At 37.7% G+C, this 25,633-nt stretch overlaps 1 protein-coding gene across 1 annotated transcript in view; it reads left to right on the forward strand.

Moving 5' to 3' along the window:
• cmtm4 (CKLF-like MARVEL transmembrane domain containing 4) overlaps positions 1–10,913 on the forward strand; it is a 29,016-nt gene extending 18,103 nt beyond the window's left edge. The window contains exons 3-4 of the mRNA XM_042493362.2: positions 6,145–6,243; positions 7,488–10,913. Coding sequence (XP_042349296.1) covers positions 6,145–6,243; positions 7,488–7,652 — 264 coding nt within the window. The 3' untranslated portion in view covers positions 7,653–10,913. The remainder of the gene's footprint in view (positions 1–6,144; positions 6,244–7,487) is intronic.
• Positions 10,914–25,633: the final 14,720 nt, after the last annotated feature.

A 25,633-nucleotide genomic window follows, 5' to 3' on the forward strand; every position in this document is an offset into this window, starting at 1 on the left:
ATTAATAGTCTACAAATATGTCATTAACGTGTATTTTTTGTGTGCAAAGGCGTGAGTAGAGGTTTGGTTGTGGGTTGCCATTAGACTCACAGAGGAGGTTGTTCTTCAAAGATGTGGTGGGCTGCGGTTTGGCTCATTGTTATTGCTGGAAACATGCTGTTATGCACAAAGATATTGAGTTTTTTCATATTTTGTAAAGAGAAATCTATATTTGGAGAGCAACACATTCAGTGTTTACAACACAAAAACCCTCTGCTGCTCACTTTTTAGCATTGATTTGATTTCACAGTCTGCTCTGCCTACAAACTGTTGTAGTTAACAGGCACACAATGCCCACAGTTGTAGGCCGTACCCAATGCTGTTTATGTCTATCAAGTTCAAGGCTGCTCCAGTCACATTCGTCCCCTTGGGATTTTCACTATGAGTAAGCATTTCAGACTGCTAACAAACCACTAACCCTTCTTCTGCCTTCCCCTGTTTCCATACTCAAAACCGTGGACTGACGCAGCCATCCCTCATCTGTGGAGTGAGCTGTTTTATAATGCGGTTCAGAGTCTCAGAGGGTTTTAATCGTACAATTATGTGCTATGTGATCCCATCTCCTCCAATTCACCCTCTGATGACTTTGGCAGCACTGAGGGGGAAACACAGGTCCTGACCCCCTCTCCCGCCCCTTCAACAAGGAAATGAGCACAGTCCAGGGTTCCTGTTGTAAAGCCACTTAGTGACTTGTTGAACTTCAGGGTTTAGTTTGCATGACTGAGCTAGAAAGAGAGATAAATTCAGACCACTCCGTGGATTGTTTTTTCTAATTCTCACAGCAAAATAACTGTCAGCCATGCTGAGGGGCTGTGGGACAGAAATGGGACAACCCTGAGGACACAGGGAAGAACATGCGTAGCAAGGGGAGGGAGAGAGGGACTAGTCTTGTCATTGTAAGGAGAGCAACGGTTTGAATACTCGGCAAGAGTGCACAATATATTCTGGTTGTTTTTGTTCTAGGGACAGACACTATGTCATCACAGTTAATGCATGAATGAATGGGGTATGAATGAATGACTTGATCTGTCACAGCCTCACATATTAGCTGCCGTCTGTATCTGTTTATGACACAAAAACATCTATGATGAACTCCAGGATCGAGTCCTAAAACACTGAAATTGCATGAAAATATATGAAAATACTCCTCTCTTGAACTTTCAAGCTTTTGTGTGGCTTTAAAAATATGGTTGTTGACAAGTGGCTTACTGACACAACAGAGCACCATCATGACGAACACAGCTTTACAGCCTAGTTGTGGTGGCGGCGTTGAATTGAAGTGGCCATGGTGTAATTTGTATAGCCTAACATTAACTTTTTGCCTCTGGCGATTGCATTTATGCTTCAGAAATCCTAAAGTGTTGTTAGTTTGTGAAGGTTATCTTGCCAAACAAAACGTGAAAGTATCATAAACTTTTGCTCACCAAACCTTAGTTTGGTCCAGTGGAAAAATCACATTGATTTTTTTGGTTTTGTTTTTTGCAAAACAGGATGACCGTTGCTTCCTGGTTGGTTTGCAGAAAAATTCCTGAGGCACTCTCTGACTAAAGATGTTAGGTGTTAGACTGTTTAATTTTCTGTGTTAAATAGGCTGTTACTTCCATTTTTACTTTTTACATATATAAGTTGGATGGATTTGTGTGTTAACCCCACACAATATGTTTTTTAAACTATCTACACCCTTTTCATAGACTGTTGTTTTCATTATGGCAACTCTGCATCACAAAAAGTAATTCCTGTTTTCACTGTAGCGTAGTATTTGATATACTGTAGTCAGAATCTGATGGACATGGGCTAAGATCAGAAGGTATATTGGATGCCTTATTTTTTGCTGTGATTTCTCACAGATTTATGGGTCTGTAGGGCTTGTTGATATGGTCCATGAATAATATTGCCATATTTTTAGGCTACATTATGGTACACAATATATATCTTGATATTTGAAATCTCCTCTAAACCACCAAAGATGTCTACAATACTAAACTACTTAATAAAATATATTTCAATAAAGTTAAATAAAGTAGTGTCCTAGTGAAGTTAAATGAAGCTAATTCAAGTACTGCTATAATAAAGTCAAATAAAGTATTGTTGTAATACAGTTAAAGAAAGTACTGTTGTGATAATGTTAAATAAAGTACTGTCATAATTAAGTTAAATAATTATTTTTTGTTTTCGTTTGTTGTAGCAATTTTGTATATGCTATGTGGAAAAAGCCATGATACATCAAGTACATTCAATATATCGCCCACTCTTATAGGTGTTTGTATTGTAATTGTTTAATTGGCACTATGTCTTCATATTTCAATCATGTATTTGTTTACATCCCAACTACTCACACATTTTGGTATCAAAGCATCCATTTAGGACCTCTGCATACTGGATAATATTTCAAGTAAAGGATTTAAATTCTTGATGGTTTCAGTGGTTGTCTGTACGTACAGTATGTATGCATGTGTATGATAATCCTTGTTTCTCTGTTCAAACCTGCGTTATTCTGCCGGTAATGATCTACAGCTCTCATCCTGAATCTGCACACACACAGCTGAGGTTTGTGGTTATTATTAGCTATAGTCATTAATCTATCATCTGTTTCAGAGCAGAGACCACTTTCCTCGTGTTGTATTTACTTTACCTACGAGCGGAATCCAATAAAAGCGTTCTTGGTTTTGACAGCTGAAGTTTGCCACCCAAGCAGACAAAAGACATGAAATACTTCCCCGCTATCTTTATTTGTCTTTCAGGAAGAATCGGGCGTAGATGTGAAAGCCAGAGAGACGTTTTATTTTTGCATGAAGCTGGCCCTGTGGGACCTGCTGCAACTGTCAGGAGAAAATATTTCATAATTAGTCTTGTGCTGCGTTTTCTAGGGTTTCCATAGTTGCAGTCCAATGAGTATTGGTAGCTTTTATCTTGAGAGCACAACAGAAGTATAGACCACATACAGTAACGTGGAACGTTTTGTGTTCATAAATGATGAACCCATAAACAAGCACCTTCTTTTGGGAGAAAAAAAATGATCACTGATTTCAGATGACAGTTCTGATCCTCCTGTAGGAGGACTCTTTGTTTACTATTAAAAAGACGCCTGTTGTGACACAGATCCATATCTACAGAGGCACAAACATGGAAAAAAAGATTTTTTTCTAGGCCTGTTTTCAAATGTTTCAAATGCCTCGCTGGCAGTAGCTGTGGCTAGAGTTATTACGTTTTCCGGTTGTTTGCCCATCAGTCAGTCCATCCCATTTTCGTGAACACAATATAACAAAAATGCCATGTGTGAATTTCATAAAATTTGGCACAAATGTCCACATGGACTCAACGATGAACTGATTCGATTTTTTGTAAGTCAAAAGGCAAAGTCACTGTGACCTCTTCTGTCTCATTTTTTGCGGACGCAATATCTCAAGAATACCATGAGGGTATTTCCTCAAATTAGGCACAAATGTCCACTAGGACTCAAGAGTGAGTTGATTAGATTTTGGTGGTCAGGGGTCAAAGGGCACTGCGATCTCATAAAACATGTTTTTGGCCGTAAAGCAAGAATTCATACACAAATTATGATAACATTTCACACAAAGGTTGGGAGATAGGATGGTATGGTGGACAGTATTCCAGTTCCACAATGAAGACATGTATTTTTGGGAGCAGCAGTAATTCAGTCCTTAGGCAATAAGCTTGGGAAAAGTTAAAACTCTATATTTTTAAAGCACTCCAGTTTGGTCCAGTGCCCTGAATCTCAGCAGATAGAGAGAAGATTGTTAAACACTGATAGAAGCCAATGATACAAGCCAATAATGGGCCAGAGAGCCAGTGGTTTGGTCCAGTCTATACTCATGTTATTTACGGTTTTACAGACTGCTGGCCTGGTTAAAACATGGAATTTGGGAAATGAGTGAAGAGGATAGGCTGAGAGTCAACTGCAGGAGCTGATCTGACTGGATCTCGAGAGAAAATGGGATCTGAAAGCTGTAGAGAAGCTTTTCACTAGAATGTGTATACACAGTATTTCCTGTTCAACCGGCTGGGCAAGATTGATGGGAGTGTGTGTGTATTGTGAGCAATGTTTGTAGTGTGTGCATTTGAGTGTGTGTTGCGATTATACCACTGGTGAACATTAACTGTGCCAGTTAATGTTGCGAGGTGTCATGGTTCCATATCAGTGTGTTACTGATTAAACTGCAGGATCACTCGCAAAGTTTTTCTGCCCGGCTGAGCTTCATCTCTTCTGTGCGTGTGTCTCTGTTTCAGTCCCCATTGTAAGAGCGCTGTGTGTCATATGAGAGACCACGTCTGCCGTGATCACAATCATGCATGTGATCACGAGGGCAGTGCCCCAGTCAGGCTGAGCACTTCATTATTAACCCTTTACTCACTGCCTGTACTGCTGAAAACAGGAGAGTAAAACATGAAAGGGAAGTGTCTCTTTCATTCTCCGGTGTAAAAAGCTGGGGGTGGCGTGAGTTATGTGTGTTTGTGTGTAATACGAGGTGCTAGGTGGCTTTTAACTGTGTGCTGTTGGCGTCTTTGCCCTCCTGCAGTTTGAAACTCATAATGAAGCACCAGTATGCAGTCTGGCTGGTTAGAAGAGTGTGAGGAAACTTTTTGTTTGTTCAACATGGTACAACATTATCCAGGATGTCCTGCCTGGACGTGGCCTGCCTTGCTCCTTAGACTAATGCAGGTATAAACAGTGGCAGAAAGGCCTCAAATGTATTTGGACTTTAAAAGAGTTGTTTGGTATCAGCGATGGTACCTCTGTTGTACTTGTGTGCAGCATTACATTGGTGATGAATTAGATATTGTATGATTATTTTAATACTCCAGTGATATTCAAACATCTCCTGCTGTTAGAAAAATGAAAACGATTGAAATGTAAAATGCAGGAGGCAGCTGTTGTAGCATTATCACTTTTACTGCTTTATGTCCATTAAAGTAATATTATATGTTCACAATATAGATATTTTGTGTACCTTATTTTTTGAATTCATGTATGATATATATTTTCTGTCGGACTGCGTATTGAACAATAATACGTTTTCATTATTGATAATGTGTCAATGCCAACAAGTTTTATCAATCATGATCATTGATCAAGTGTCTTTTTTAAATGTTTTGGAGTTCAGATTTTACCATTTTAAACTCTGATAATTTAGGCAAACTGCTTGTGCTAGGGGTTTTATTCCTTTTTTTGTTTCATGAAGACAGAATTTTGTAGAAAAAAATGTTTGTATTCCTCAAAGCAGGATATGTAAAAAAAAAAAAGTGTTGGTATTGGAAGTAAGGCTGTACAATAATTTGAAATAATGATCCAAATCACAAAATGGCCAAGTGTAGTATCCACATCGCTGGAGCTGTAATTTTTGATTGGCATGAAATATTTCACAACATACCATCACAAATGCCATGTCAACGCAGACTTGTGTAAGAGAACATGCTTGTTTGGTTCAGATCCCAACAAAAATCACATTGTCATCAGTTATATATATATATATATATATATATATATATATATATATATAGTACTTGAGAAAGGGCCCTTGATTTATTCCTCAATAAACATTTTCTTAATAGGTTTATCTTCTTAATCACAAGTTTCTTCTTTAATGCAGCGTGACCATCTATCTTATCATATCTTCATTTTGTAAAGTATGGTCCCATTAGAATAGTAACACACACAATAAAGCCGGATATACTTTAGAGCATGGCTAACTTGTGATTGAAAAGTTGCTACCGGGCCTTTGTCCTCGGGTTCTCAGTCCGATCAACGTCTCGCTCCTCCAAAGTTCCAACCTCTCATTCAAATATGGTCACGTTTTACTCCAAAAGTTAAGACAGTAATAGCCAAAATGGTAAACTTGAGGCTTAAACACTTCACCCTCACTTCCTTTCTACAATCTGTGAGTGGTGCCGAAACGCAAATATTTTGGCTGTGATATTGGGAAAATTCAAATTCAAAAACTTTTTCATTTCATGTTTTACCCCTAAAAACATGAAAAATGACAAATTATAATGCTTTAAATCGCTCTGCATCATGACATACCTGGTACTCAGTTCTGAAAATATAGTGCAGATCACTTTAATGTTTGTTTTTGTGTCTTCCTGCAGGACCTGGTTAACACGGCTGCCAGCACCACCTTCTTCTTCTTGTCATCTCTTGTGTTGGCCTGCATCAACCACAACACTGGAGCTGAAATAGCAGCAGTGGTGAGTAGTCACAACTGTCTCTTTTTCGCCGAAGATATACAAAAACAAAACATAGCAGGCATCTTTACAAACCTCCCCTTCTCATTATCAAGTTTCCCTGTGAAGCAGAAGTATACTGATGCATTTCATTAGTGTCAGCCAAGAGCTCAGCAAAGGTCTCATTTAGGTATCTGACTTTTTATCTCGAGTGTGTGTGGGTGAGCTGAAGATTGAGGAATTGTTCTGTTTGAATTATCTGGCTGCTGCTGCCTGTTAGCTCCAGTTGCTATCTGATCTGACTCACATGTTTTCTGATTAGTGAACAGAAAGCTGCCGAAATAAACCCGAATGCACATTTTTAAACTCTAGACCATTTGTGTTTGTATTTTTTTTTTAGCAAGCATGATTATATTCAATTATTCGTATGTGTCTATCCGTGCCCCTTAAAACATCCACATTCCCGCGGATTCTTAAATAGTCTGAAAAGGCATTTAATTCATTAATCTAAAAGTAAGGCCTTAATTGGTATTAAATTGTCTTAAATCATTTTTCCAGAAGTCTTAAAAATGCAAAAACATTGAAAGTAGGATTTTATGAATCGCTTTTTCTGACGTTGCACTGTAAGATGTCAAAATATTGGGCAATATTTTTGTTTTGTTTTTAAAATAAGTTACAGAATCTCTCTTCTTAAATGCTTCATGATGAGTATTGAAGCAGTGGAATAATCCCACATACAGAGTGACGTGCAAAATAAGAATCACCAATATATGCCAAATATTTTCCCAATGCTAACCAGAGCAACCTTTTTCAATGGGGCAAAAATGTAATGTTTTGTGTTACATAAAATGTTTTGGAAAAATAGTTCGTAACTCTACATGAAGAATGTTGTTTCAGGGTTATTTATTTGTTGTTGTTGTTTTTTTGTTTTTTTTTTGATTTTGCTTATTGTAAAATTGGTCTTCATTTTCATCCTGAGTGGCATTAAATAAGTCTTAAAAAGTAATCAATTTGAAGTTTTTTCCCTAGTTTTGGTTATTGTAAAATTGGTCTAAAATTTCATCCTGAATGGCATTAAAAAGTGAAAAGTATTAAATTTAATTTGCCTTAAACTGTAGGAATCCTGCTGGTCTTCTAAGTCTTCAGATTTTTGTGCCTAAATCAAGTTTGCATTGGCACATTTCAGAACCTGTGTGGCCATGTTGTGTTTGGCCCTTTGGTTCCTATTCACATTTGTTGTTCTACTTCCTGTTTCCACATACATGCAGATCTTTGGCTTCCTGGTGACAGGTGTGTATGGAATAAACACCTTCCTGGCTGTACGGAGGTGGCGCCGTGGCAATGGGTGTCCGGGGGCAGCTCAGACCAGTGAGTACATGCGAGCGCGTACGGCATCTCGTGGAGAAATGGAGGCGAGACCCGAGCTTGCGTGAGTGCAGACAATCAGAGAGACTAAAGGAAAGCCTCACTGCCGGCAGCTGATGGAGATGGACTCTGCCTTCAGAACAGTATTTTATCCTACTCGTGAGTGGAAGGGCTCATCTCAAGCTCGCCACATGCTTTTGACTTCTCATTGTAACACCTCAGCTGTGCTCTCTGCCCGCCCAGCCACTGAATACATCTTCATTTCTTGGCCACAGATGAGCTGTGTGGCTTTGTTTATCAGGCTTCAGTGACACATTAAGACTCCAAAGTGAAGAGCTCCAGTCAGAGTTAAAGGTATTCTCTGTAAAACTTTTCATCCACATCACTTTAAAGTCAGTATGAAGGGTGACTTTCACAAAGAGCCAAAAATAAAAAAGGCTAACCTCACTCCAACTGTGCACCAACTCCTGTTCTGGTGTAGGTGTTGACTTTTAAGAAAGTTTTGTGTTTCACTGTGAAGAGTTTCAGAAGGTTAGCTTTTGCACAGTTTGCTTTTATTATTTCATGCCGCTGTCTGTGAAGTCTGTGGTAATAAATGTGATTGTGGATCCAGGAAGCCGCTGGACCAGCAGCGTACAGTAACCTGCAGCACAACGGAAGCACCGAGACTTCAGTGCTCTCTCCTAGAGACTGACACCAGCCTTTGGTTTCTCACTGTGAGTAAGGCTGACATTAGAAATTTTGACCTGAAGATGACACATGCTGACATGTTTGTTTCCCCTTCACCTCAACTAACTTTAAAAAATGCCTTCAACATGCATCCTTCACTACACTTCTACGATCCCTTGTGCCAGCAATTGCAAAATAACAGGGTCATTCTTAATTGCAACAAAGATGCTCAGTACTACAAAAGGTCAAAACTTTGGAGTGAGTGAAAAAATATTCACTTCTTTGCAACACAAATAAATTCAGTGAGTTTGTGTCAGTTATGAAACCACAATAAAAAAAATACTTTATTCCACAGAGGTGTGGACTTGAGTCATGTGACTTGATGTGACTTAGACTCAAGTCAGACTCAAGTCACAGATTTAAAGACTTTAGACTCAACTTGACAAAATCAAAAACAGACTTGTTCGGCCTACAACTTGAATTGGTCTATAACACGAATGACTTATGGCTTCACTTGAACTTGAGTCTTTTGACTTGACAGTTATTTATACTTTCTCCAAAGCCCAAAGATGGAAGAGTATGTTATTTAAAAAGTGTTCCACGAATCAATTTATTTTCTAATTCATTGAACGTTGCTGTTTCTTCCCGGCTAGTTGAGGTTTAAATCCCCAGATGATCCACCTTATTTGAACCAATCTGACAGCATCCAGTCAAGTTACAGGAGAGAACCATAAAGAATTAATATTATGTTACCGAGTGCCAGTGTGAAAAAAAATTATACCCAAGATAATTTCATTTGTATACAAAAACTACGTGGTTGTCATCGAAAAACCTAAATTGCAGTATGCAAAACATGCAGGTAGAAAGTTACAGACAGAGACGCGGCATTTAAAGTTGCACAGAAAACAGTGAGTCAAGGCTAATATACACATGGTAATCTAATGCTAAGCTTCGCTAACGTTATCTTCATCTAACTTCATCACTCTTGTTAAAATGGCATTACATTTGATGAAAAGTTGATTGTGACTTGTTTGGGACTCATAGACTTGGGACTTGATGTGGGACTTGTCTGTCTTGACTTGGGACTTGAGTGCAAAGACTTTAGACTTACTTGGGACTTGCAAAACAATGACTTGATCCCAATTCTGCCATTCCATCTATTTAGTCCCATACTGTGTGTGAACTATCTGAAACAGTTTCATAATAGCATTCCTAAAATTCGAATTTTGCGATCTGTGTTGGGTCAACACTGTGAGCCAGGAGTAGGTTGTGTCAGGCAATGATAAGATAATTAGTATCTTGTTACTTTTGCACATATCCAAGGCTTTAGGTAACATGAAAGTTGACGATTCATCAGGAAGATTTATTTTGAAAGTAACATCAGTAGGTACCCTTAGCCTATAGACTATCTCAGGTAATGACACGCTCCTTCCACCTTTTGATTCTTAACGAACCATTTGAAATGAAATTACAGTGTGCTTCGAACTGAACGCTATATTTGTAATGCCTACCTAATTAGCAGACATGATAGGATTATAGAGAATGGAAATTAATTTCTTTTAGTGAAGTGAAAATTAATTTAAAAAGGAAGTGAAGGTGGGCATGGTGGGATAAAAATATGGTACTTTTAGCATTGCTGTCACAGCTTTCAGTCTGTATTTGGTTAAATTAAAATATTTGCATGCAGCATATGTATTTACAGTATATTATGACACACTTCATGTATTATGAAATCTTTATCATTCCACATTGCAGAGCAAGAAACCGATTCGTCATAAATGTGTTTCTGTTTGGCTAGTGCACTCAAAAAACAGGAGGCCTAATCTTTATAAATCACACCATCATTTGCTTTTTCAGATGAAGGAAGAAATATAATTTTCAGTGTCTTACATTGCTCTGATGTATTGAATTTACACTACAGTCACGTGTGTGTTCTGTTGTGTGGGACCTCTTAGTGTGTATGTTTGTGTAGGGTCTAAATTGACTCTGTGGCTCCATCTCCTGGTGCAGTGGACTGACAGTACAGCCAGAAACCTACAACTGTGCGTGTGCGTGCATGTGTGAGAAAAGGACCAGAGACATGTTTGACTGTGGGTTTTAATGAAAAATAAAAACTGTAAGACTTCTGAAAAGATTCCACACTATAAAAAAAAAAGATTGATCAGGATTTTGTTGTGTTTTTCGTAAATTATATCATGTACAACTTAAATTTCTCCTGATTTTATGAACAGACAATCATATATGTTATTCTATCTTTCTCTTGCATTGATAGATTTGTTTATGAGTATGATGTAAAAATGTTGGAATATTTGTAACTTTACAACACAATCATGCAATTGCATTATGCTCTCTGACGATATAAACTGACCATTGTGTCTGTAAAAAATATCAAGCTGCAGCTCTCTGTATACAACTTCATGCTACAGTATGTTAAGAACTATTTGTATTTATAGGGAAGAGAATCAATCAGTCTGACTGTTTGGATGAGATTAGAGGTGAGATGTTCTTCTGTTTCCTTTTTAATTCTGTGTGCTTTGATTACAACGAGATCTTTCTTGTACAGCATGGAGCCATACTTGCTGCATTTTTGTATTTAAAACATTTGCAAAAGGCTTCACATCAGTTTATAGTAAATAAAGTGATTTGGACATTATTGAAAATTGCTCACATTTTCATTTAAACTATTTTTGCACAAAGGGGCAAAACAGTAGAACCACAGACTTTACATTTCACCGACAGCTATTCTGCATTCATAAAAGAGTCGTGTTGATATAGATTTGAACATTATTTTGAAGTTGTTTATGCACAACAAAGGGGTATGGTTGAGTTTTCTTGCTGTTCAGTGAAAACCACATACAGTATCTGTAGTTTTGGTGATAGACAGAAGGATTTAATGCTCCTTGATGGTTGAAATTTCTCCCACTTGCAATCATAGTGTGACATGTCATACAAAGGAGCACAGATGAAAGTTATAGCATTGCATTCTGTCCAAATGCCTTAAAAGAGAGAGAATAGTATGTCGTAAAAAATAGCAAAATAAGTCATAGTGTAGTATGTTGTCTAAAATAGAATAAAAAAGTCATACTATAGTATGTCATCCAAAGTGGCATAAAATATACTAAAGCATGTCGAAAAAATACCTAAAAAAGCCATACTATACTATGTATAGTATAGTATGGTATGTTGAAGAAAGTCAAATATGACATGTCCAAATAACTGAAAACCACAAAAAAAGCACGTCGAGACACATCATAGTATAACATAGAAATTTTCATTTCCCATTCCATGCTATGGTGTGTCTTGGCATGCTATTTTATGTGGTTTTCAGCTGTTTTTAAGGACATGTCATTTTTTGATATTTTTCGCCATACTACAATAAGGCATTTTCAGTCGTTTTTTCGACATGCCATATTATGATGTTTTTGACTGTTTTTGCTACATTCTATGCTATAGCTTGTTTCCGTAAGCTATTTTATGCAGTTTTCAGCTGTTTTTGGGACATGTCATATTTTAACATTTTTAGCCATACTATAGAATGGCATTTTCTGTCATTTTCTCACCATGCTATATTATGATATTTTTGGCTGTTTTTGTAACAGTCTATGCTAAGCTGTATCACAGCACACTATTTTATGCGGTTTTCAGCTGTTTTGGGGACATCTCATATTTTGAGATTTTACGCCATACTATAGTGTGGCATTTTCGGTTGTTTTTTTGACATGCCATATTATGATTATGTTTTTGCAAAATTCCATGCTATGCTATTCCATGCTAATTCCACTATTTTAACTTTTTTCCATACTATAGCCTTGCTTTTCGTTCATTTTTTCAACATGCTGTATCATGGTGTTTTTGGCTGTTTTTCCCACTTTCTATGCAATGCTGTCTCTTAGCACGCTATTTTGTGCTGTTTTGAGGTGTTTTCAGCTGTTTTTGGGACATGTCATATTTTGACAGTTTTGCCATACTATAGCCTTGCCTTTTAGGTCATTTTTTCAACATGCTATATCATGGTGTTTTTGACTGTTTTCGCCACTTTCTATGCTATGGCTTGTCACGGCACGCTATTTCATGCTGTTTTGAGTTGTTTTCAGCTGTTTTTGAGACATGTCATATTTTGACATTTTTGCCATACTATAGCCTTGCTTTTTGGTGATTTTTTCAACATGCTGTATCATTGTGTTTTGGGCCATTTTTGCATCTTTATATGCTATGGCGTGTCTCGGCATGCTATTTTATGTTGGTTTGAGGTGTTTTCAGCTGTTTTTGTGACATGACATATTTTGACATTTTGCCATACTATAGCCTTGCCTTTTAGGTCATTTTTTCAACATGCTATATCATGGTGTTTTTGACTGTTTTCGCCACTTTCTATGCTATGGCTTGTCTCGGCACGCTATTTCATGCTGTTTTGAGTTGTTTTAAGCTGTTTTAAGTATGTGTCATATTTTGACATTTTTGCCATACTATAGCCTTGCCTTTCAGGTCATTTTTTCAACATCCTATATCATGGTGTTTTTGACAATTTTTGAAACTCTCTATGCTATGGCTTGTCTCGGCACGCTATTTCATGCTGTTTTGAGGTGTTTTCAGCTGTTTTTAGGATGTGTCATATTTTGACATTTTTGCCATACTATAGCCTTGCTTTTTGGTCATTTTTTCAACATGCTGTATCATTGTGTTTTGGGCCATTTTCGCCACTTTCTATGCTATGGCTTGTCTCGGCACGCTATTTCATGCTGTTTTGAGTTGTTTTCAGCTGTTTTTGAGACATGTCATATTTTGACATTTTTGCCATACTATAGCCTTGCTTTTTGGTGATTTTTTCAACATGCTGTATCATTGTGTTTTGGGCCATTTTTGCATCTTTATATGCTATGGCGTGTCTCAGCACATATTTTATGTTGGTTTGAGGTGTTTTCAGCTGTTTTTGTGACATGACATATTTTGACATTTTGCCATACTATAGCCTTGCCTTTTAGGTCATTTTTTCAACATGCTATATCATGGTGTTTTTGACTGTTTTCGCCACTTTCTATGCTATGGCTTGTCTCGGCACGCTATTTCATGCTGTTTTGAGTTGTTTTCAGCTGTTTTAAGGATGTGTCATATTTTGACATTTTGCCATACTATAGCCTTGCCTTTCAGGTCATTTTTTCAACATGCTATATCATGGTGTTTTTGACAATTTTTGAAACTCTCTATGCTATGGCTTGTCTCGGCACGCTATTTCATGCTGTTTTGAGGTGTTTTCAGCTGTTTTTAGGATGTGTCATATTTTGACATTTTTGCCATACTATAGCCTTGCCTTTCAGGTCATTTTTTCAACATGCTATATCATGGTGTTTTTGACAATTTTTGAAACTCTCTATGCTATGGCTTGTCTCGGCACGCTATTTCATGCTGTTTTGAGGTGTTTTCAGCTGTTTTTAGGATGTGTCATATTTTGACATTTTTGCCATACTATAGCCTTGCTTTTTGGTCATTTTTTCAACATGCTGTATCATTGTGTTTTGGGCCATTTTTGCATCTTTATATGCTATGGCCTGTCTCAGCGTGCTATTTTATGCTGTTTTGAGGTGTTTTCAGCTGTTTTTGTGACATGACATATTGTGACATTTTGCCATACTATAGCCTTGCCTTCTAGGTCATTTTTTCAACATGCTATATCATGGTGTTTTTGACAGTTTCTGCCACTTTCTATGCTATGGCTTGTGTCAGTATGCTAATTTCTGCTGTTTTGATGTATTTTTAGCTGTTTTTTGGATGTGTCATATTTTGACATTTTGCCATACTATAGCCTTGCAGTTCGGTCATTTTTTCAACATGCTGTATCATGGTGTTTTTTTCCATTTTGCAACTTTCTATGCTATGGCTTGTCTTGGTATGCTAATTTCTGCTGTTTTGAGGTGTTTTCAGCTGTTTTGGGACGTGTCATGTTTTGACATTTTTGCCATACTATAGCCTTGCCTTTTAGTTCATTTTTTCAACATGCTATATCATGGTGTTTTTGACTGTTTTCGCCACTTTCTATGCTATGCTTGTCTCGGCACGCTATTTCATGCTGTTTTGAGGTGTTTTCAGCTGTTTTTGAGACATGTCATATTTTGACATTTTTGCCATACTATAGCCTTGCTTTTTGGTGATTTTTTCAACATGCTGTATCATTGTGTTTTGGGCCATTTTTGCATCTTTATATGCTATGGCGTGTCTCAGCACCTATTTTATGTTGATTTGAGGTGTTGTCAGCTGTTTTTGGGACGTGTCATATTTTGACATTTTGCCATACTATAGCCTTGCCTTTTAGGTCATTTTTCAACATGCTGTGTCATGGTGTTTTTGGCCATTTTGCAACTTTTATGTGCTATGGCGTGTCTCAGCGTGCTATTTTATGCTGTTTTGAGGTGTTTTCAGCTGTTTTTGTGACATGACATATTTTGACATTTTGCCATACTATAGCCTTGCCTTTTAGGTCATTTTTTCAACATGCTATATCATGGTGTTTTTGACTGTTTTCGCCACTTTCTATGCTATGGCTTGTCTCGGCACGCTATTTCATGCTGTTTTGAGTTGTTTTCAGCTGTTTTTAGGATGTGTCATATTTTGACATTTTTGCCATACTATAGCCTTGCCTTTCAGGTCATTTTTCAACATGCTATATCATGGTGTTTTTGACAATTTTTGAAACTCTCTATGCTATGGCTTGTCTCGGCACGCTATTTCATGCTGTTTTGAGGTGTTTTCAGCTGTTTTTAGGATGTGTCATATTTTGACATTTTTGCCATACTATAGCCTTGCCTTTCAGGTCATTTTTTCAACATGCTATATCATGGTGTTTTTGACAATTTTTGAAACTCTCTATGCTATGGCTTGTCTCGGCACGCTATTTCATGCTGTTTTGAGGTGTTTTCAGCTGTTTTTAGGATGTGTCATATTTTGACATTTTTGCCATACTATAGCCTTGCTTTTTGGTCATTTTTTCAACATGCTGTATCATTGTGTTTTGGGCCATTTTTGCATCTTTATATGCTATGGCCTGTCTCAGCGTGCTATTTTATGCTGTTTTGAGGTGTTTTCAGCTGTTTTTGTGACATGACATATTGTGACATTTTGCCATACTATAGCCTTGCCTTCTAGGTCATTTTTTCAACATGCTATATCATGGTGTTTTTGACAGTTTCTGCCACTTTCTATGCTATGGCTTGTGTCAGTATGCTAATTTCTGCTGTTTTGATGTATTTTTAGCTGTTTTTTGGATGTGTCATATTTTGACATTTTGCCATACTATAGCCTTGCAGTTCGGTCATTTTTTCAACATGCTGTATCATGGTGTTTTTTTCCATTTTTGCAACTTTCTATGCTATGGCTTGTCTTGGTATGCTAATTTCTGCTGTTTTGAGGTGTTTTCAGCTGTTTTAAGGACGTGTCATGTTTTGACATTTTTGCCATACTATAGCCTTGCCTTTTAGTTCATTTTTTCAACATGCTATATCATGGTGTTTTTGACTGTTTTCGCCACTTTCTATGCTATGCTTGTCTCGGCACGCTATTTCATGCTGTTTTGAGGTGTTTTCAGCTGTTTTTGAGACATGTCATATTTTGACATTTTTGCCATACTATAGCCTTGCTTTTTGGTGATTTTTTCAACATGCTGTATCATTGTGTTTTGGGCCATTTTTGCATCTTTATATGCTATGGCGTGTCTCAGCACCTATTTTATGTTGATTTGAGGTGTTGTCAGCTGTTTTTGGGACGTGTCATATTTTGACATTTTGCCATACTATAGCCTTGCCTTTTCAGTCATTTTTTCAACATGCTGTGTCATGGTGTTTTTGGCCATTTTTGCAACTTTATGTGCTATGGCGTGTCTCAGCGTGCTATTTTATGCTGTTTTGAGGTGTTTTCAGCTGTTTTTGTGACATGACATATTTTGACATTTTGCCATACTATAGCCTTGCCTTTTAGGTCATTTTTTCAACATGCTATATCATGGTGTTTTTGACTGTTTTCGCCACTTTCTATGCTATGGCTTGTCTCGGCACGCTATTTCATGCTGTTTTGAGTTGTTTTCAGCTGTTTTAAGGATGTGTCATATTTTGACATTTTGCCATACTATAGCCTTGCCTTTCAGGTCATTTTTTCAACATGCTATATCATGGTGTTTTTGACAATTTTTGAAACTCTCTATGCTATGGCTTGTCTCGGCACGCTATTTCATGCTGTTTTGAGGTGTTTTCAGCTGTTTTTAGGATGTGTCATATTTTGACATTTTTGCCATACTATAGCCTTGCCTTTCAGGTCATTTTTTCAACATGCTATATCATGGTGTTTTTGACAATTTTTGAAACTCTCTATGCTATGGCTTGTCTCGGCACGCTATTTCATGCTGTTTTGAGGTGTTTTCAGCTGTTTTTAGGATGTGTCATATTTTGACATTTTTGCCATACTATAGCCTTGCTTTTTGGTCATTTTTTCAACATGCTGTATCATTGTGTTTTGGGCCATTTTTGCATCTTTATATGCTATGGCCTGTCTCAGCGTGCTATTTTATGCTGTTTTGAGGTGTTTTCAGCTGTTTTTGTGACATGACATATTGTGACATTTTGCCATACTATAGCCTTGCCTTCTAGGTCATTTTTTCAACATGCTATATCATGGTGTTTTTGACAGTTTCTGCCACTTTCTATGCTATGGCTTGTGTCAGTATGCTAATTTCTGCTGTTTTGAGTTGTTTTCAGCTGTTTTTGGGATGTGTCATATTTTGACATTTTTTCCATACTATAGCCTTGCTTTTCGGTCATTTTTTCAACATGCTGTATCATTGTGTTTTGGGCCATTTTTGCATCTTTAAATGCTGTGGCGTGTCTCGGCATGCTATTTTATGTTGGTTTGAGGTGTTTTCAGCTGTTTTTGTGACATGACATATTTTGACATTTTACCATACTATAGCCTTGCCTTTTAGGTCATTTTTTCAACATGCTATATCATGGTGTTTTTGACTGTTTCTGCCACTTTCTATGCTATGGCTTGTGTCAGTATGCTAATTTCTGCTGTTTTGATGTATTTTTAGCTGTTTTTTGGACGTGTCATATTTTGACATTTTGCCATACTATAGCCTTGCAGTTCGGTCATTTTTTCAACATGCTGTATCATGGTGTTTTTTTCCATTTTTGCAACTTTCTATGCTATGGCTTGTCTTGGTATGCTAATTTCTGCTGTTTTGAGGTGTTTTCAGCTGTTTTAAGGACGTGTCATGTTTTGACATTTTTGCCATACTATAGCCTTGCCTTTTAGTTCATTTTTTCAACATGCTATATCATGGTGTTTTTGACTGTTTTCGCCACTTTCTATGCTATGCTTGTCTCGGCACGCTATTTCATGCTGTTTTGAGGTGTTTTCAGCTGTTTTTGAGACATGTCATATTTTGACATTTTTGCCATACTATAGCCTTGCTTTTTGGTGATTTTTTCAACATGCTGTATCATTGTGTTTTGGGCCATTTTTGCATCTTTATATGCTATGGCGTGTCTCAGCACCTATTTTATGTTGATTTGAGGTGTTGTCAGCTGTTTTTGGGACGTGTCATATTTTGACATTTTGCCATACTATAGCCTTGCCTTTTCAGTCATTTTTTCAACATGCTGTGTCATGGTGTTTTTGGCCATTTTTGCAACTTTATGTGCTATGGCGTGTCTCAGCGTGCTATTTTATGCTGTTTTGAGGTGTTTTCAGCTGTTTTTGTGACATGACATATTGTGACATTTTGCCATACTATAGCCTTGCCTTTTAGGTCATTTTTTCAACATGCTATATCATGGTGTTTTTGACTGTTTTCGCCACTTTCTATGCTATGGCTTGTCTCGGCACGCTATTTCATGCTGTTTTGAGTTGTTTTCAGCTGTTTTTAGGATGTCATATTTTGACATTTTTTCCATACTATGGCCTTGCTTTTCGGTCATTTTTTCAACATGCTGTATCATTGTGTTTTGGGCAAGTTTTGCATCTTTATATGCTGTGGCGTGTCTCGGCACGCTATTTTATGTTGGTTTGAGGTGTTTTCAGCTGTTTTTGAGACATGTCATATTTTGACATTTTTTCCATACTATAGCCTTGCCTTTTAGGTCATTTTTTCAACATGCTATATCATGGTGGTTTTGACTGTTTTCGCCACTTTCTATGCTATGGCGTGTCTCAGTACGCTATTTTATGTTGATTTGAGGTGTTTTCAGCTGTTTTTGGGACGTGTCATATTGTGACATTTTGCCATACTATAGCCTTGCCTTTTAGGTCATTTTTTCAACATCCTATATCATCGTGTTTTTGACCATTTTTGAAACTCTCTATGCTATGCCGTGTCTCGACACGTTATTTCATGCTGTTTTGCTGTGTTTTCAGCTGTTTTTGGGACGTGTCATATTTTGACATTTTTGCCATACTATAGCCTTGCTTTTCGGTCATTTTTTCAACATGCTGTATCATGGTGTTTTGGGCCATTTTTGCAACTTTCTGTGCTATGGCGTGTCTCAGCGTGCTATTTTATGCTGTTTTGAGGTGTTTTCAGCTGTTTTTGTGACATGACAAATTGTGACATTTTGCCATACTATAGCCTTGCCTTTTAGGTCATTTTTTCAACATGCTATATCATGGTGTTTTTGACTGTTTTCGCCACTTTCTATGCTATGGCTTGTCTCGGCACGCTATTTCATGCTGTTTTGAGTTGTTTTCAGCTGTTTTTGGGACGTGTCACATTTTGCCATTTTGCCATACTATAGCCTTGCTTTTCAGTCATTTTTTCAACATGCTGTATCATTGTGTTTTGGGCCATTTTTGCATCTGTATATGCTGTGGCGTGTCTCGGCACGCTATTTTATGTTGATTTGAGGTGTTTTCAGCTGTTTTTGGGACGTGTCATATTTTGACATTTTGCCATACTATAGCCTTGCCTTTCAGGTCATTTTTTCAACATGCTATATCATGGTGTTTTTGACAGTTTCTGCCACTTTCTATGCTATGGCTTGTCTTGGTATGCTAATTTCTGCTGTTTTGAGGTGTTTTCAGCTGTTTTAAGGATGTGTCATGTTTTGACATTTTTGCCATACTATAGCCTTGCCTTTTAGTTCATTTTTTCAACATGCTATATCATGGTGTTTTTGACTGTTTTCGCCACTTTCTATGCTATGGCTTGTCTCGGCACGCTATTTCATGCTGTTTTGAGGTGTTTTCAGCTGTTTTTGGGACGTGTCACATTTTGACATTTTGCCATACTATAGCCTTGCTTTTCAGTCAGTTTTTCAACATGTTGTATCATGGTATTTTGGGCCATTTTTGCAACTTTCTGTGCTATGGCGTGTCTCGGCACGTTATTTCATGCTGTTTTGCTGTGTTTTCAGCTGTTTTTGGGACGTGTCACATTTTGCCATTTTGCCATACTATAGCCTTGCTTTTCGGTAAGTTTTTCAACATGCTATATCATGGTGTTTTTGACTGTTTCTGCCACTTCCTATGCTATGGCTTGTGTCAGTATGCTAATTTCTGCTGTTTTGAGGTGTTTTCAGCTGTTTTTGGGACGTGTCATATTTTGACATTTTGCCATACTATAGCCTTGCCTTTTAGGTCATTTTTTCAACATCCTATATCATGGTGTTTTTGACCATTTTTGCAACTTTCTGTGCTATGGCGTGTCTCAGCACGCTATTTTCTTCTGTTTTGAGGTGTTTTCAGCTGTTTTTGGGACATGTCATATTTTGACATTTTGCCATACTATAGCCTTGCTTTTCAGTCATTTTTTCAACATGCTGTATCATGGTGTTTTTGGCCATTTTTGCAACTTTCTGTGCTATGGCGTGTCTCAGCACGCTATTTTATGCTGTTTTGAGGTGTTTTCAGCTGTTTTTGTGACATGACATATTGTGACATTTTGCCATACTATAGCCTTGCCTTTTAGGTCATTTTTTCAACATGCTATATCATGGTGTTTTTGACTGTTTTCGCCACTTTCTATGCTATGGCTTGTCTCGGCACGCTATTTCATGCTGTTTTGAGGTGTTGTCAGCTGTTTTTGGGACGTGTCATATTTTGACATTTTGCCATACTATAGCCTTGCCTTTTCAGTCATTTTTTCAACATGCTGTATCATTGTGTTTTGGGCCATTTTTGCATCTTTATATGCTGTGGCGTGTCTCGGCACGCTATTTTATGTTGGTTTGAGGTGTTTTCAGCTGTTTTTGAGACATGTCATATTTTGACATTTTTGCCATACTATAGCCTTGCCTTTTAGGTCATTTTTTCAACATGCTATATCATGGTGTTTTTGACTGTTTCTGCCACTTCCTATGCTATGGCTTGTGTCAGTATGCTAATTTCTGCTGTTTTGCTGTGTTTTCAGCTCTTTTTGGGACGTGTCAAATTTTGACATTTTTGCCATACTATAGCCTTGCCTTTTAGGTCATTTTTTCAACATCCTATATCATGGTGTTTTTGACCATTTTTGCATCTTTATATGCTGTGGCGTGTCTCGGCACGCTATTTTATGTTGGTTTGAGTTGTTTTCAGCTGTTTTTGAAACATGTCATATTTTGACATTTTTGCCATACTATAGCCTTGCCTTTTAGGTCATTTTTTCAACATGCTATATCATGGTGTTTTTGACTGTTTTCGCCACTTTCTATGCTATGGCTTGTCTCGGCACGCTATTTCATGCTGTTTTGAGGTGTTGTCAGCTGTTTTTGGGACGTGTCAAATTTTGACATTTTTGCCATACTATAGCCTTGCCTTTTAGGTCATTTTTTCAACATCCTATATCATGGTGTTTTTGACCATTTTTGCAACTCTCTATGCTATGGCCTGTCTCGGCACGCTATTTCATGCTGTTTTGCTGTGTTTTCAGCTGTTTTTGGGACGTGTCAAATTTTGACATTTTTGCCATACTATAGCCTTGCCTTTTAGGTCATTTTTTCAACATGCTATATCATGGTGTTTTTGACCATTTTTGCAACTCTCTATGCTATGGCCTGTCTCGGCACGCTATTTCATGCTGTTTTGCTGTGTTTTCAGCTGTTTTTGGGACATGTCATATTTTGACATTTTGCCATACTATAGCCTTGCCTTTTAGGTCATTTTTTCAACATGCTATATCATGGTGTTTTTGACTGTTTTTGCCACTTTCTATGCTATGGCTTGTCTTGGCACGCTATTTCATGCTGTTTTGCTGTGTTTTCAGCTGTTTTTGGGACGTGTCACATTTTGACATTTTGCCATACTATAGCCTTGCTTTTCGGTAAGTTTTTCAACATGCTATATCATGGTGTTTTTGACTGTTTCTGCCACTTTCTATGCTATGGCTTGTGTCAGTATGCTAATTTCTGCTGTTTTGAGGTGTTTTCAGCTGTTTTTGGGACGTGTCACATTTTGCCATTTTGCCATACTATAGCCTTGCTTTTCGGTAAGTTTTTCAACATGCTATATCATGGTGTTTTTGACTGTTTCTGCCACTTCCTATGCTATGGCTTGTGTCAGTATGCTAATTTCTGCTGTTTTGAGGTGTTTTCAGCTGTTTTTGGGACGTGTCATATTTTGACATTTTGCCATACTATAGCCTTGCCTTTTAGGTCATTTTTTCAACATCCTATATCATGGTGTTTTTGACCATTTTTGCAACTTTCTGTGCTATGGCGTGTCTCAGCACGCTATTTTATGCTGTTTTGAGGTGTTTTCAGCTGTTTTTGGGACATGTCATATTTTGACATTTTGCCATACTATAGCCTTGCTTTTCAGTCATTTTTTCAACATGCTGTATCATGGTGTTTTTGGCCATTTTTGCAACTTTCTGTGCTATGGCGTGTCTCAGCGTGCTATTTTATGCTGTTTTGAGGTGTTTTCAGCTGTTTTTGTGACATGACATATTGTGACATTTTGCCATACTATAGCCTTGCCTTTTAGGTCATTTTTTCAACATGCTATATTATGGTGTTTTTGACTGTTTTCGCCACTTTCTATGCTATGGCTTGTCTCGGCACGCTATTTCATGCTGTTTTGAGGTGTTGTCAGCTGTTTTTGGGACGTGTCATATTTTGACATTTTGCCATACTATAGCCTTGCTTTTCAGTCATTTTTTCAACATGCTGTATCATGGTGTTTTTGACCATTTTTGCAACTCTCTATGCTATGGCCTGTCTCGGCACGCTATTTCATGCTGTTTTGCTGTGTTTTCAGCTGTTTTTGGGACATGACATATTGTGACATTTTGCCATACTATAGCCTTGCCTTTTAGGTCATTTTTTCAACATGCTATATCATGGTGTTTTTGACCATTTTTGCAACTCTCTATGCTATGGCCTGTCTCGGCACGCTATTTCATGCTGTTTTGCTGTGTTGTCAGCTGTTTTTGGGACGTGTCATATTTTGACATTTTGCCATACTATAGCCTTGCTTTTCAGTCATTTTTTCAACATGCTGTATCATGGTGTTTTTGGCCATTTTTGCAACTTTCTGTGCTATGGCGTGTCTCAGCGCGCTATTTTATGCTGTTTTGAGGTGTTTTCAGCTGTTTTTGTGACATGACATATTGTGACATTTTGCCATACTATAGCCTTGCCTTTTAGGTCATTTTTTCAACATGCTATATCATGGTGTTTTTGACTGTTTTTGCCACTTTCTATGCTATGGCTTGTCTTGGCACGCTATTTCATGCTGTTTTGAGGTGTTTTCAGCTGTTTTTGGGACGTGTCATATTTTGACATTTTTGCCATACTATAGCCTTGCCTTTTAGGTCATTTTTTCAACATGCTATATCATGGTGTTTTTGACTGTTTCTGCCACTTCCTATGCTGTGGCTTGTGTCAGTATGCTAATTTCTGCTGTTTTGCTGTGTTTTCAGCTCTTTTTGGGACGTGTCAAATTTTGACATTTTTGCCATACTATAGCCTTGCCTTTTAGGTCATTTTTTCAACATCCTATATCATGGTGTTTTTGACCATTTTTGCAACTTTCTGTGCTATGGCGTGTCTCAGCACGCTATTTTATGCTGTTTTGAGGTGTTTTCAGCTGTTTTTGGGACATGTCATATTTTGACATTTTGCCATACTATAGCCTTGCTTTTCAGTCATTTTTTCAACATGCTGTATCATGGTGTTTTTGGCCATTTTTGCAACTTTCTGTGCTATGGCGTGTCTCAGCGTGCTATTTTATGCTGTTTTGAGGTGTTTTCAGCTGTTTTTGTGACATGCCATATTGTGACATTTTGCCATACTATAGGCTTGCCTTTTAGGTCATTTTTTCAACATGCTATATCATGGTGTTTTTGACTGTTTTCGCCACTTTCTATGCTATGGCTTGTCTCGGCACGCTATTTCATGCTGTTTTGAGGTGTTGTCAGCTGTTTTTGGGACGTGTCATATTTTGACATTTTGCCATACTATAGCCTTGCTTTTCAGTCATTTTTTCAACATGCTGTATCATGGTGTTTTTGGCCATTTTTGCAACTTTCTGTGCTATGGCGTGTCTCAGCGCGCTATTTTATGCTGTTTTGAGGTGTTTTCAGCTGTTTTTGTGACATGACATATTGTGACATTTTGCCATACTATAGCCTTGCCTTTTAGGTCATTTTTTCAACATGCTATATCATGGTGTTTTTGACTGTTTTCGCCACTTTCTATGCTATGGCTTGTCTCGGCACGCTATTTCATGCTGTTTTGAGGTGTTGTCAGCTGTTTTTGGGACGTGTCAAATTTTGACATTTTTGCCATACTATAGCCTTGCCTTTTAGGTCATTTTTTCAACATCCTATATCATGGTGTTTTTGACCATTTTTGCAACTCTCTATGCTATGGCCTGTCTCGGCACGCTATTTCATGCTGTTTTGCTGTGTTTTCAGCTGTTTTTGGGACATGTCATATTTTGACATTTTGCCATACTATAGCCTTGCCTTTTCAGTCATTTTTTCAACATGCTGTGTCATGGTGTTTTTGGCCATTTTTGCAACTTTCTGTGCTATGGCTTGTGTCAGTATGCTAATTTCTGCTGTTTTGAGGTGTTTTCAGCTGTTTTTGTGACATGACATATTGTGACATTTTGCCATACTATAGCCTTGCCTTTTAGGTCATTTTTTCAACATGCTATATCATGGTGTTTTTGACTGTTTTTGCCACTTTCTATGCTATGGCTTGTCTTGGCACGCTATTTCATGCTGTTTTGCTGTGTTTTCAGCTGTTTTTGGGACGTGTCACATTTTGACATTTTGCCATACTATAGCCTTGCTTTTCAGTCATTTTTTCAACATGCTGTATCATGGTGTTTTTGACTGTTTTCGCCACTTTCTATGCTATGGCTTGTGTCAGTATGCTAATTTCTGCTGTTTTGAGGTGTTTTCAGCTGTTTTTAGGATATGTCATGTTTGGACATTTTTGCCATACTATAGCCTTGCCTTTTCGGTCATTTTTTCAACATGCTGTATCATGGTGTTTTGGCCTTTTTTGCAACTCTCTATGGTGTGGCGTGTCTCGGCACGCTGTTTTATGCTGTTTTGAGGTGTTTTCAGCTGTTTTTGTGACATGTCATATTTTGACATTTTGCCATACTATAGCCTTGTCTTTTAGGTCATTTTTTCAACATGCTATATCATGGTGTTTTTGACTGTTTTCGCCACTTTCTATGCTATGGCTTGTCTCGGCACACTATTTCATGCTGTTTTGAGGTGTTGTCAGCTGTTTTTGGGACGTGTCATATTTTGACATTTTGCCATACTATAGCCTTGCCTTTTAGGTCATTTTTTCAACATGCTATATCATGGTGTTTTTGACCATTTTTGCAACTCTCTATGCTATGGCCTGTCTCGGCACGCTATTTCATGCTGTTTTGCTGTGTTTTCAGCTGTTTTTGGGACATGTCATATTTTGACATTTTTGCCATACTATAGCCTTGCCTTTTAGGTCATTTTTTCAACATCCTATATCATGGTGTTTTTGACTGTTTTGCATCTTTCTATGCTGTGGCTTGTCTCGCACGCTATTTCATGCTGTTTTGCTGTGTTTTCAGCTGTTTTTGGGACGTGTCATATTTTGACATTTTTGCCATACTATAGCCTTGCCTTTTAGGTCATTTTTTCAACATCCTATATCATGGTGTTTTTGACCATTTTTGCAACTCTCTATGCTATGGCCTGTCTCGGCACGCTATTTCATGCTGTTTTGCTGTGTTTTCAGCTGTTTTTGGGACGTGTCAAATTTTGACATTTTTGCCATACTATAGCCTTGCCTTTTAGGTCATTTTTTCAACATGCTATATCATGGTGTTTTTGACTGTTTCTGCCACTTCCTATGCTATGGCTTGTGTCAGTATGCTAATTTCTGCTGTTTTGCTGTGTTTTCAGCTCTTTTTGGGGACG

This window comes from Plectropomus leopardus, chromosome 1 (genome assembly GCF_026936395.1).
Source record: "Plectropomus leopardus strain MGB_pleo_1.0 chromosome 1, ASM2693639v1, whole genome shotgun sequence".
In the NCBI taxonomy this organism is placed as follows: Eukaryota; Metazoa; Chordata; class Actinopteri; order Perciformes; family Serranidae; genus Plectropomus; species Plectropomus leopardus.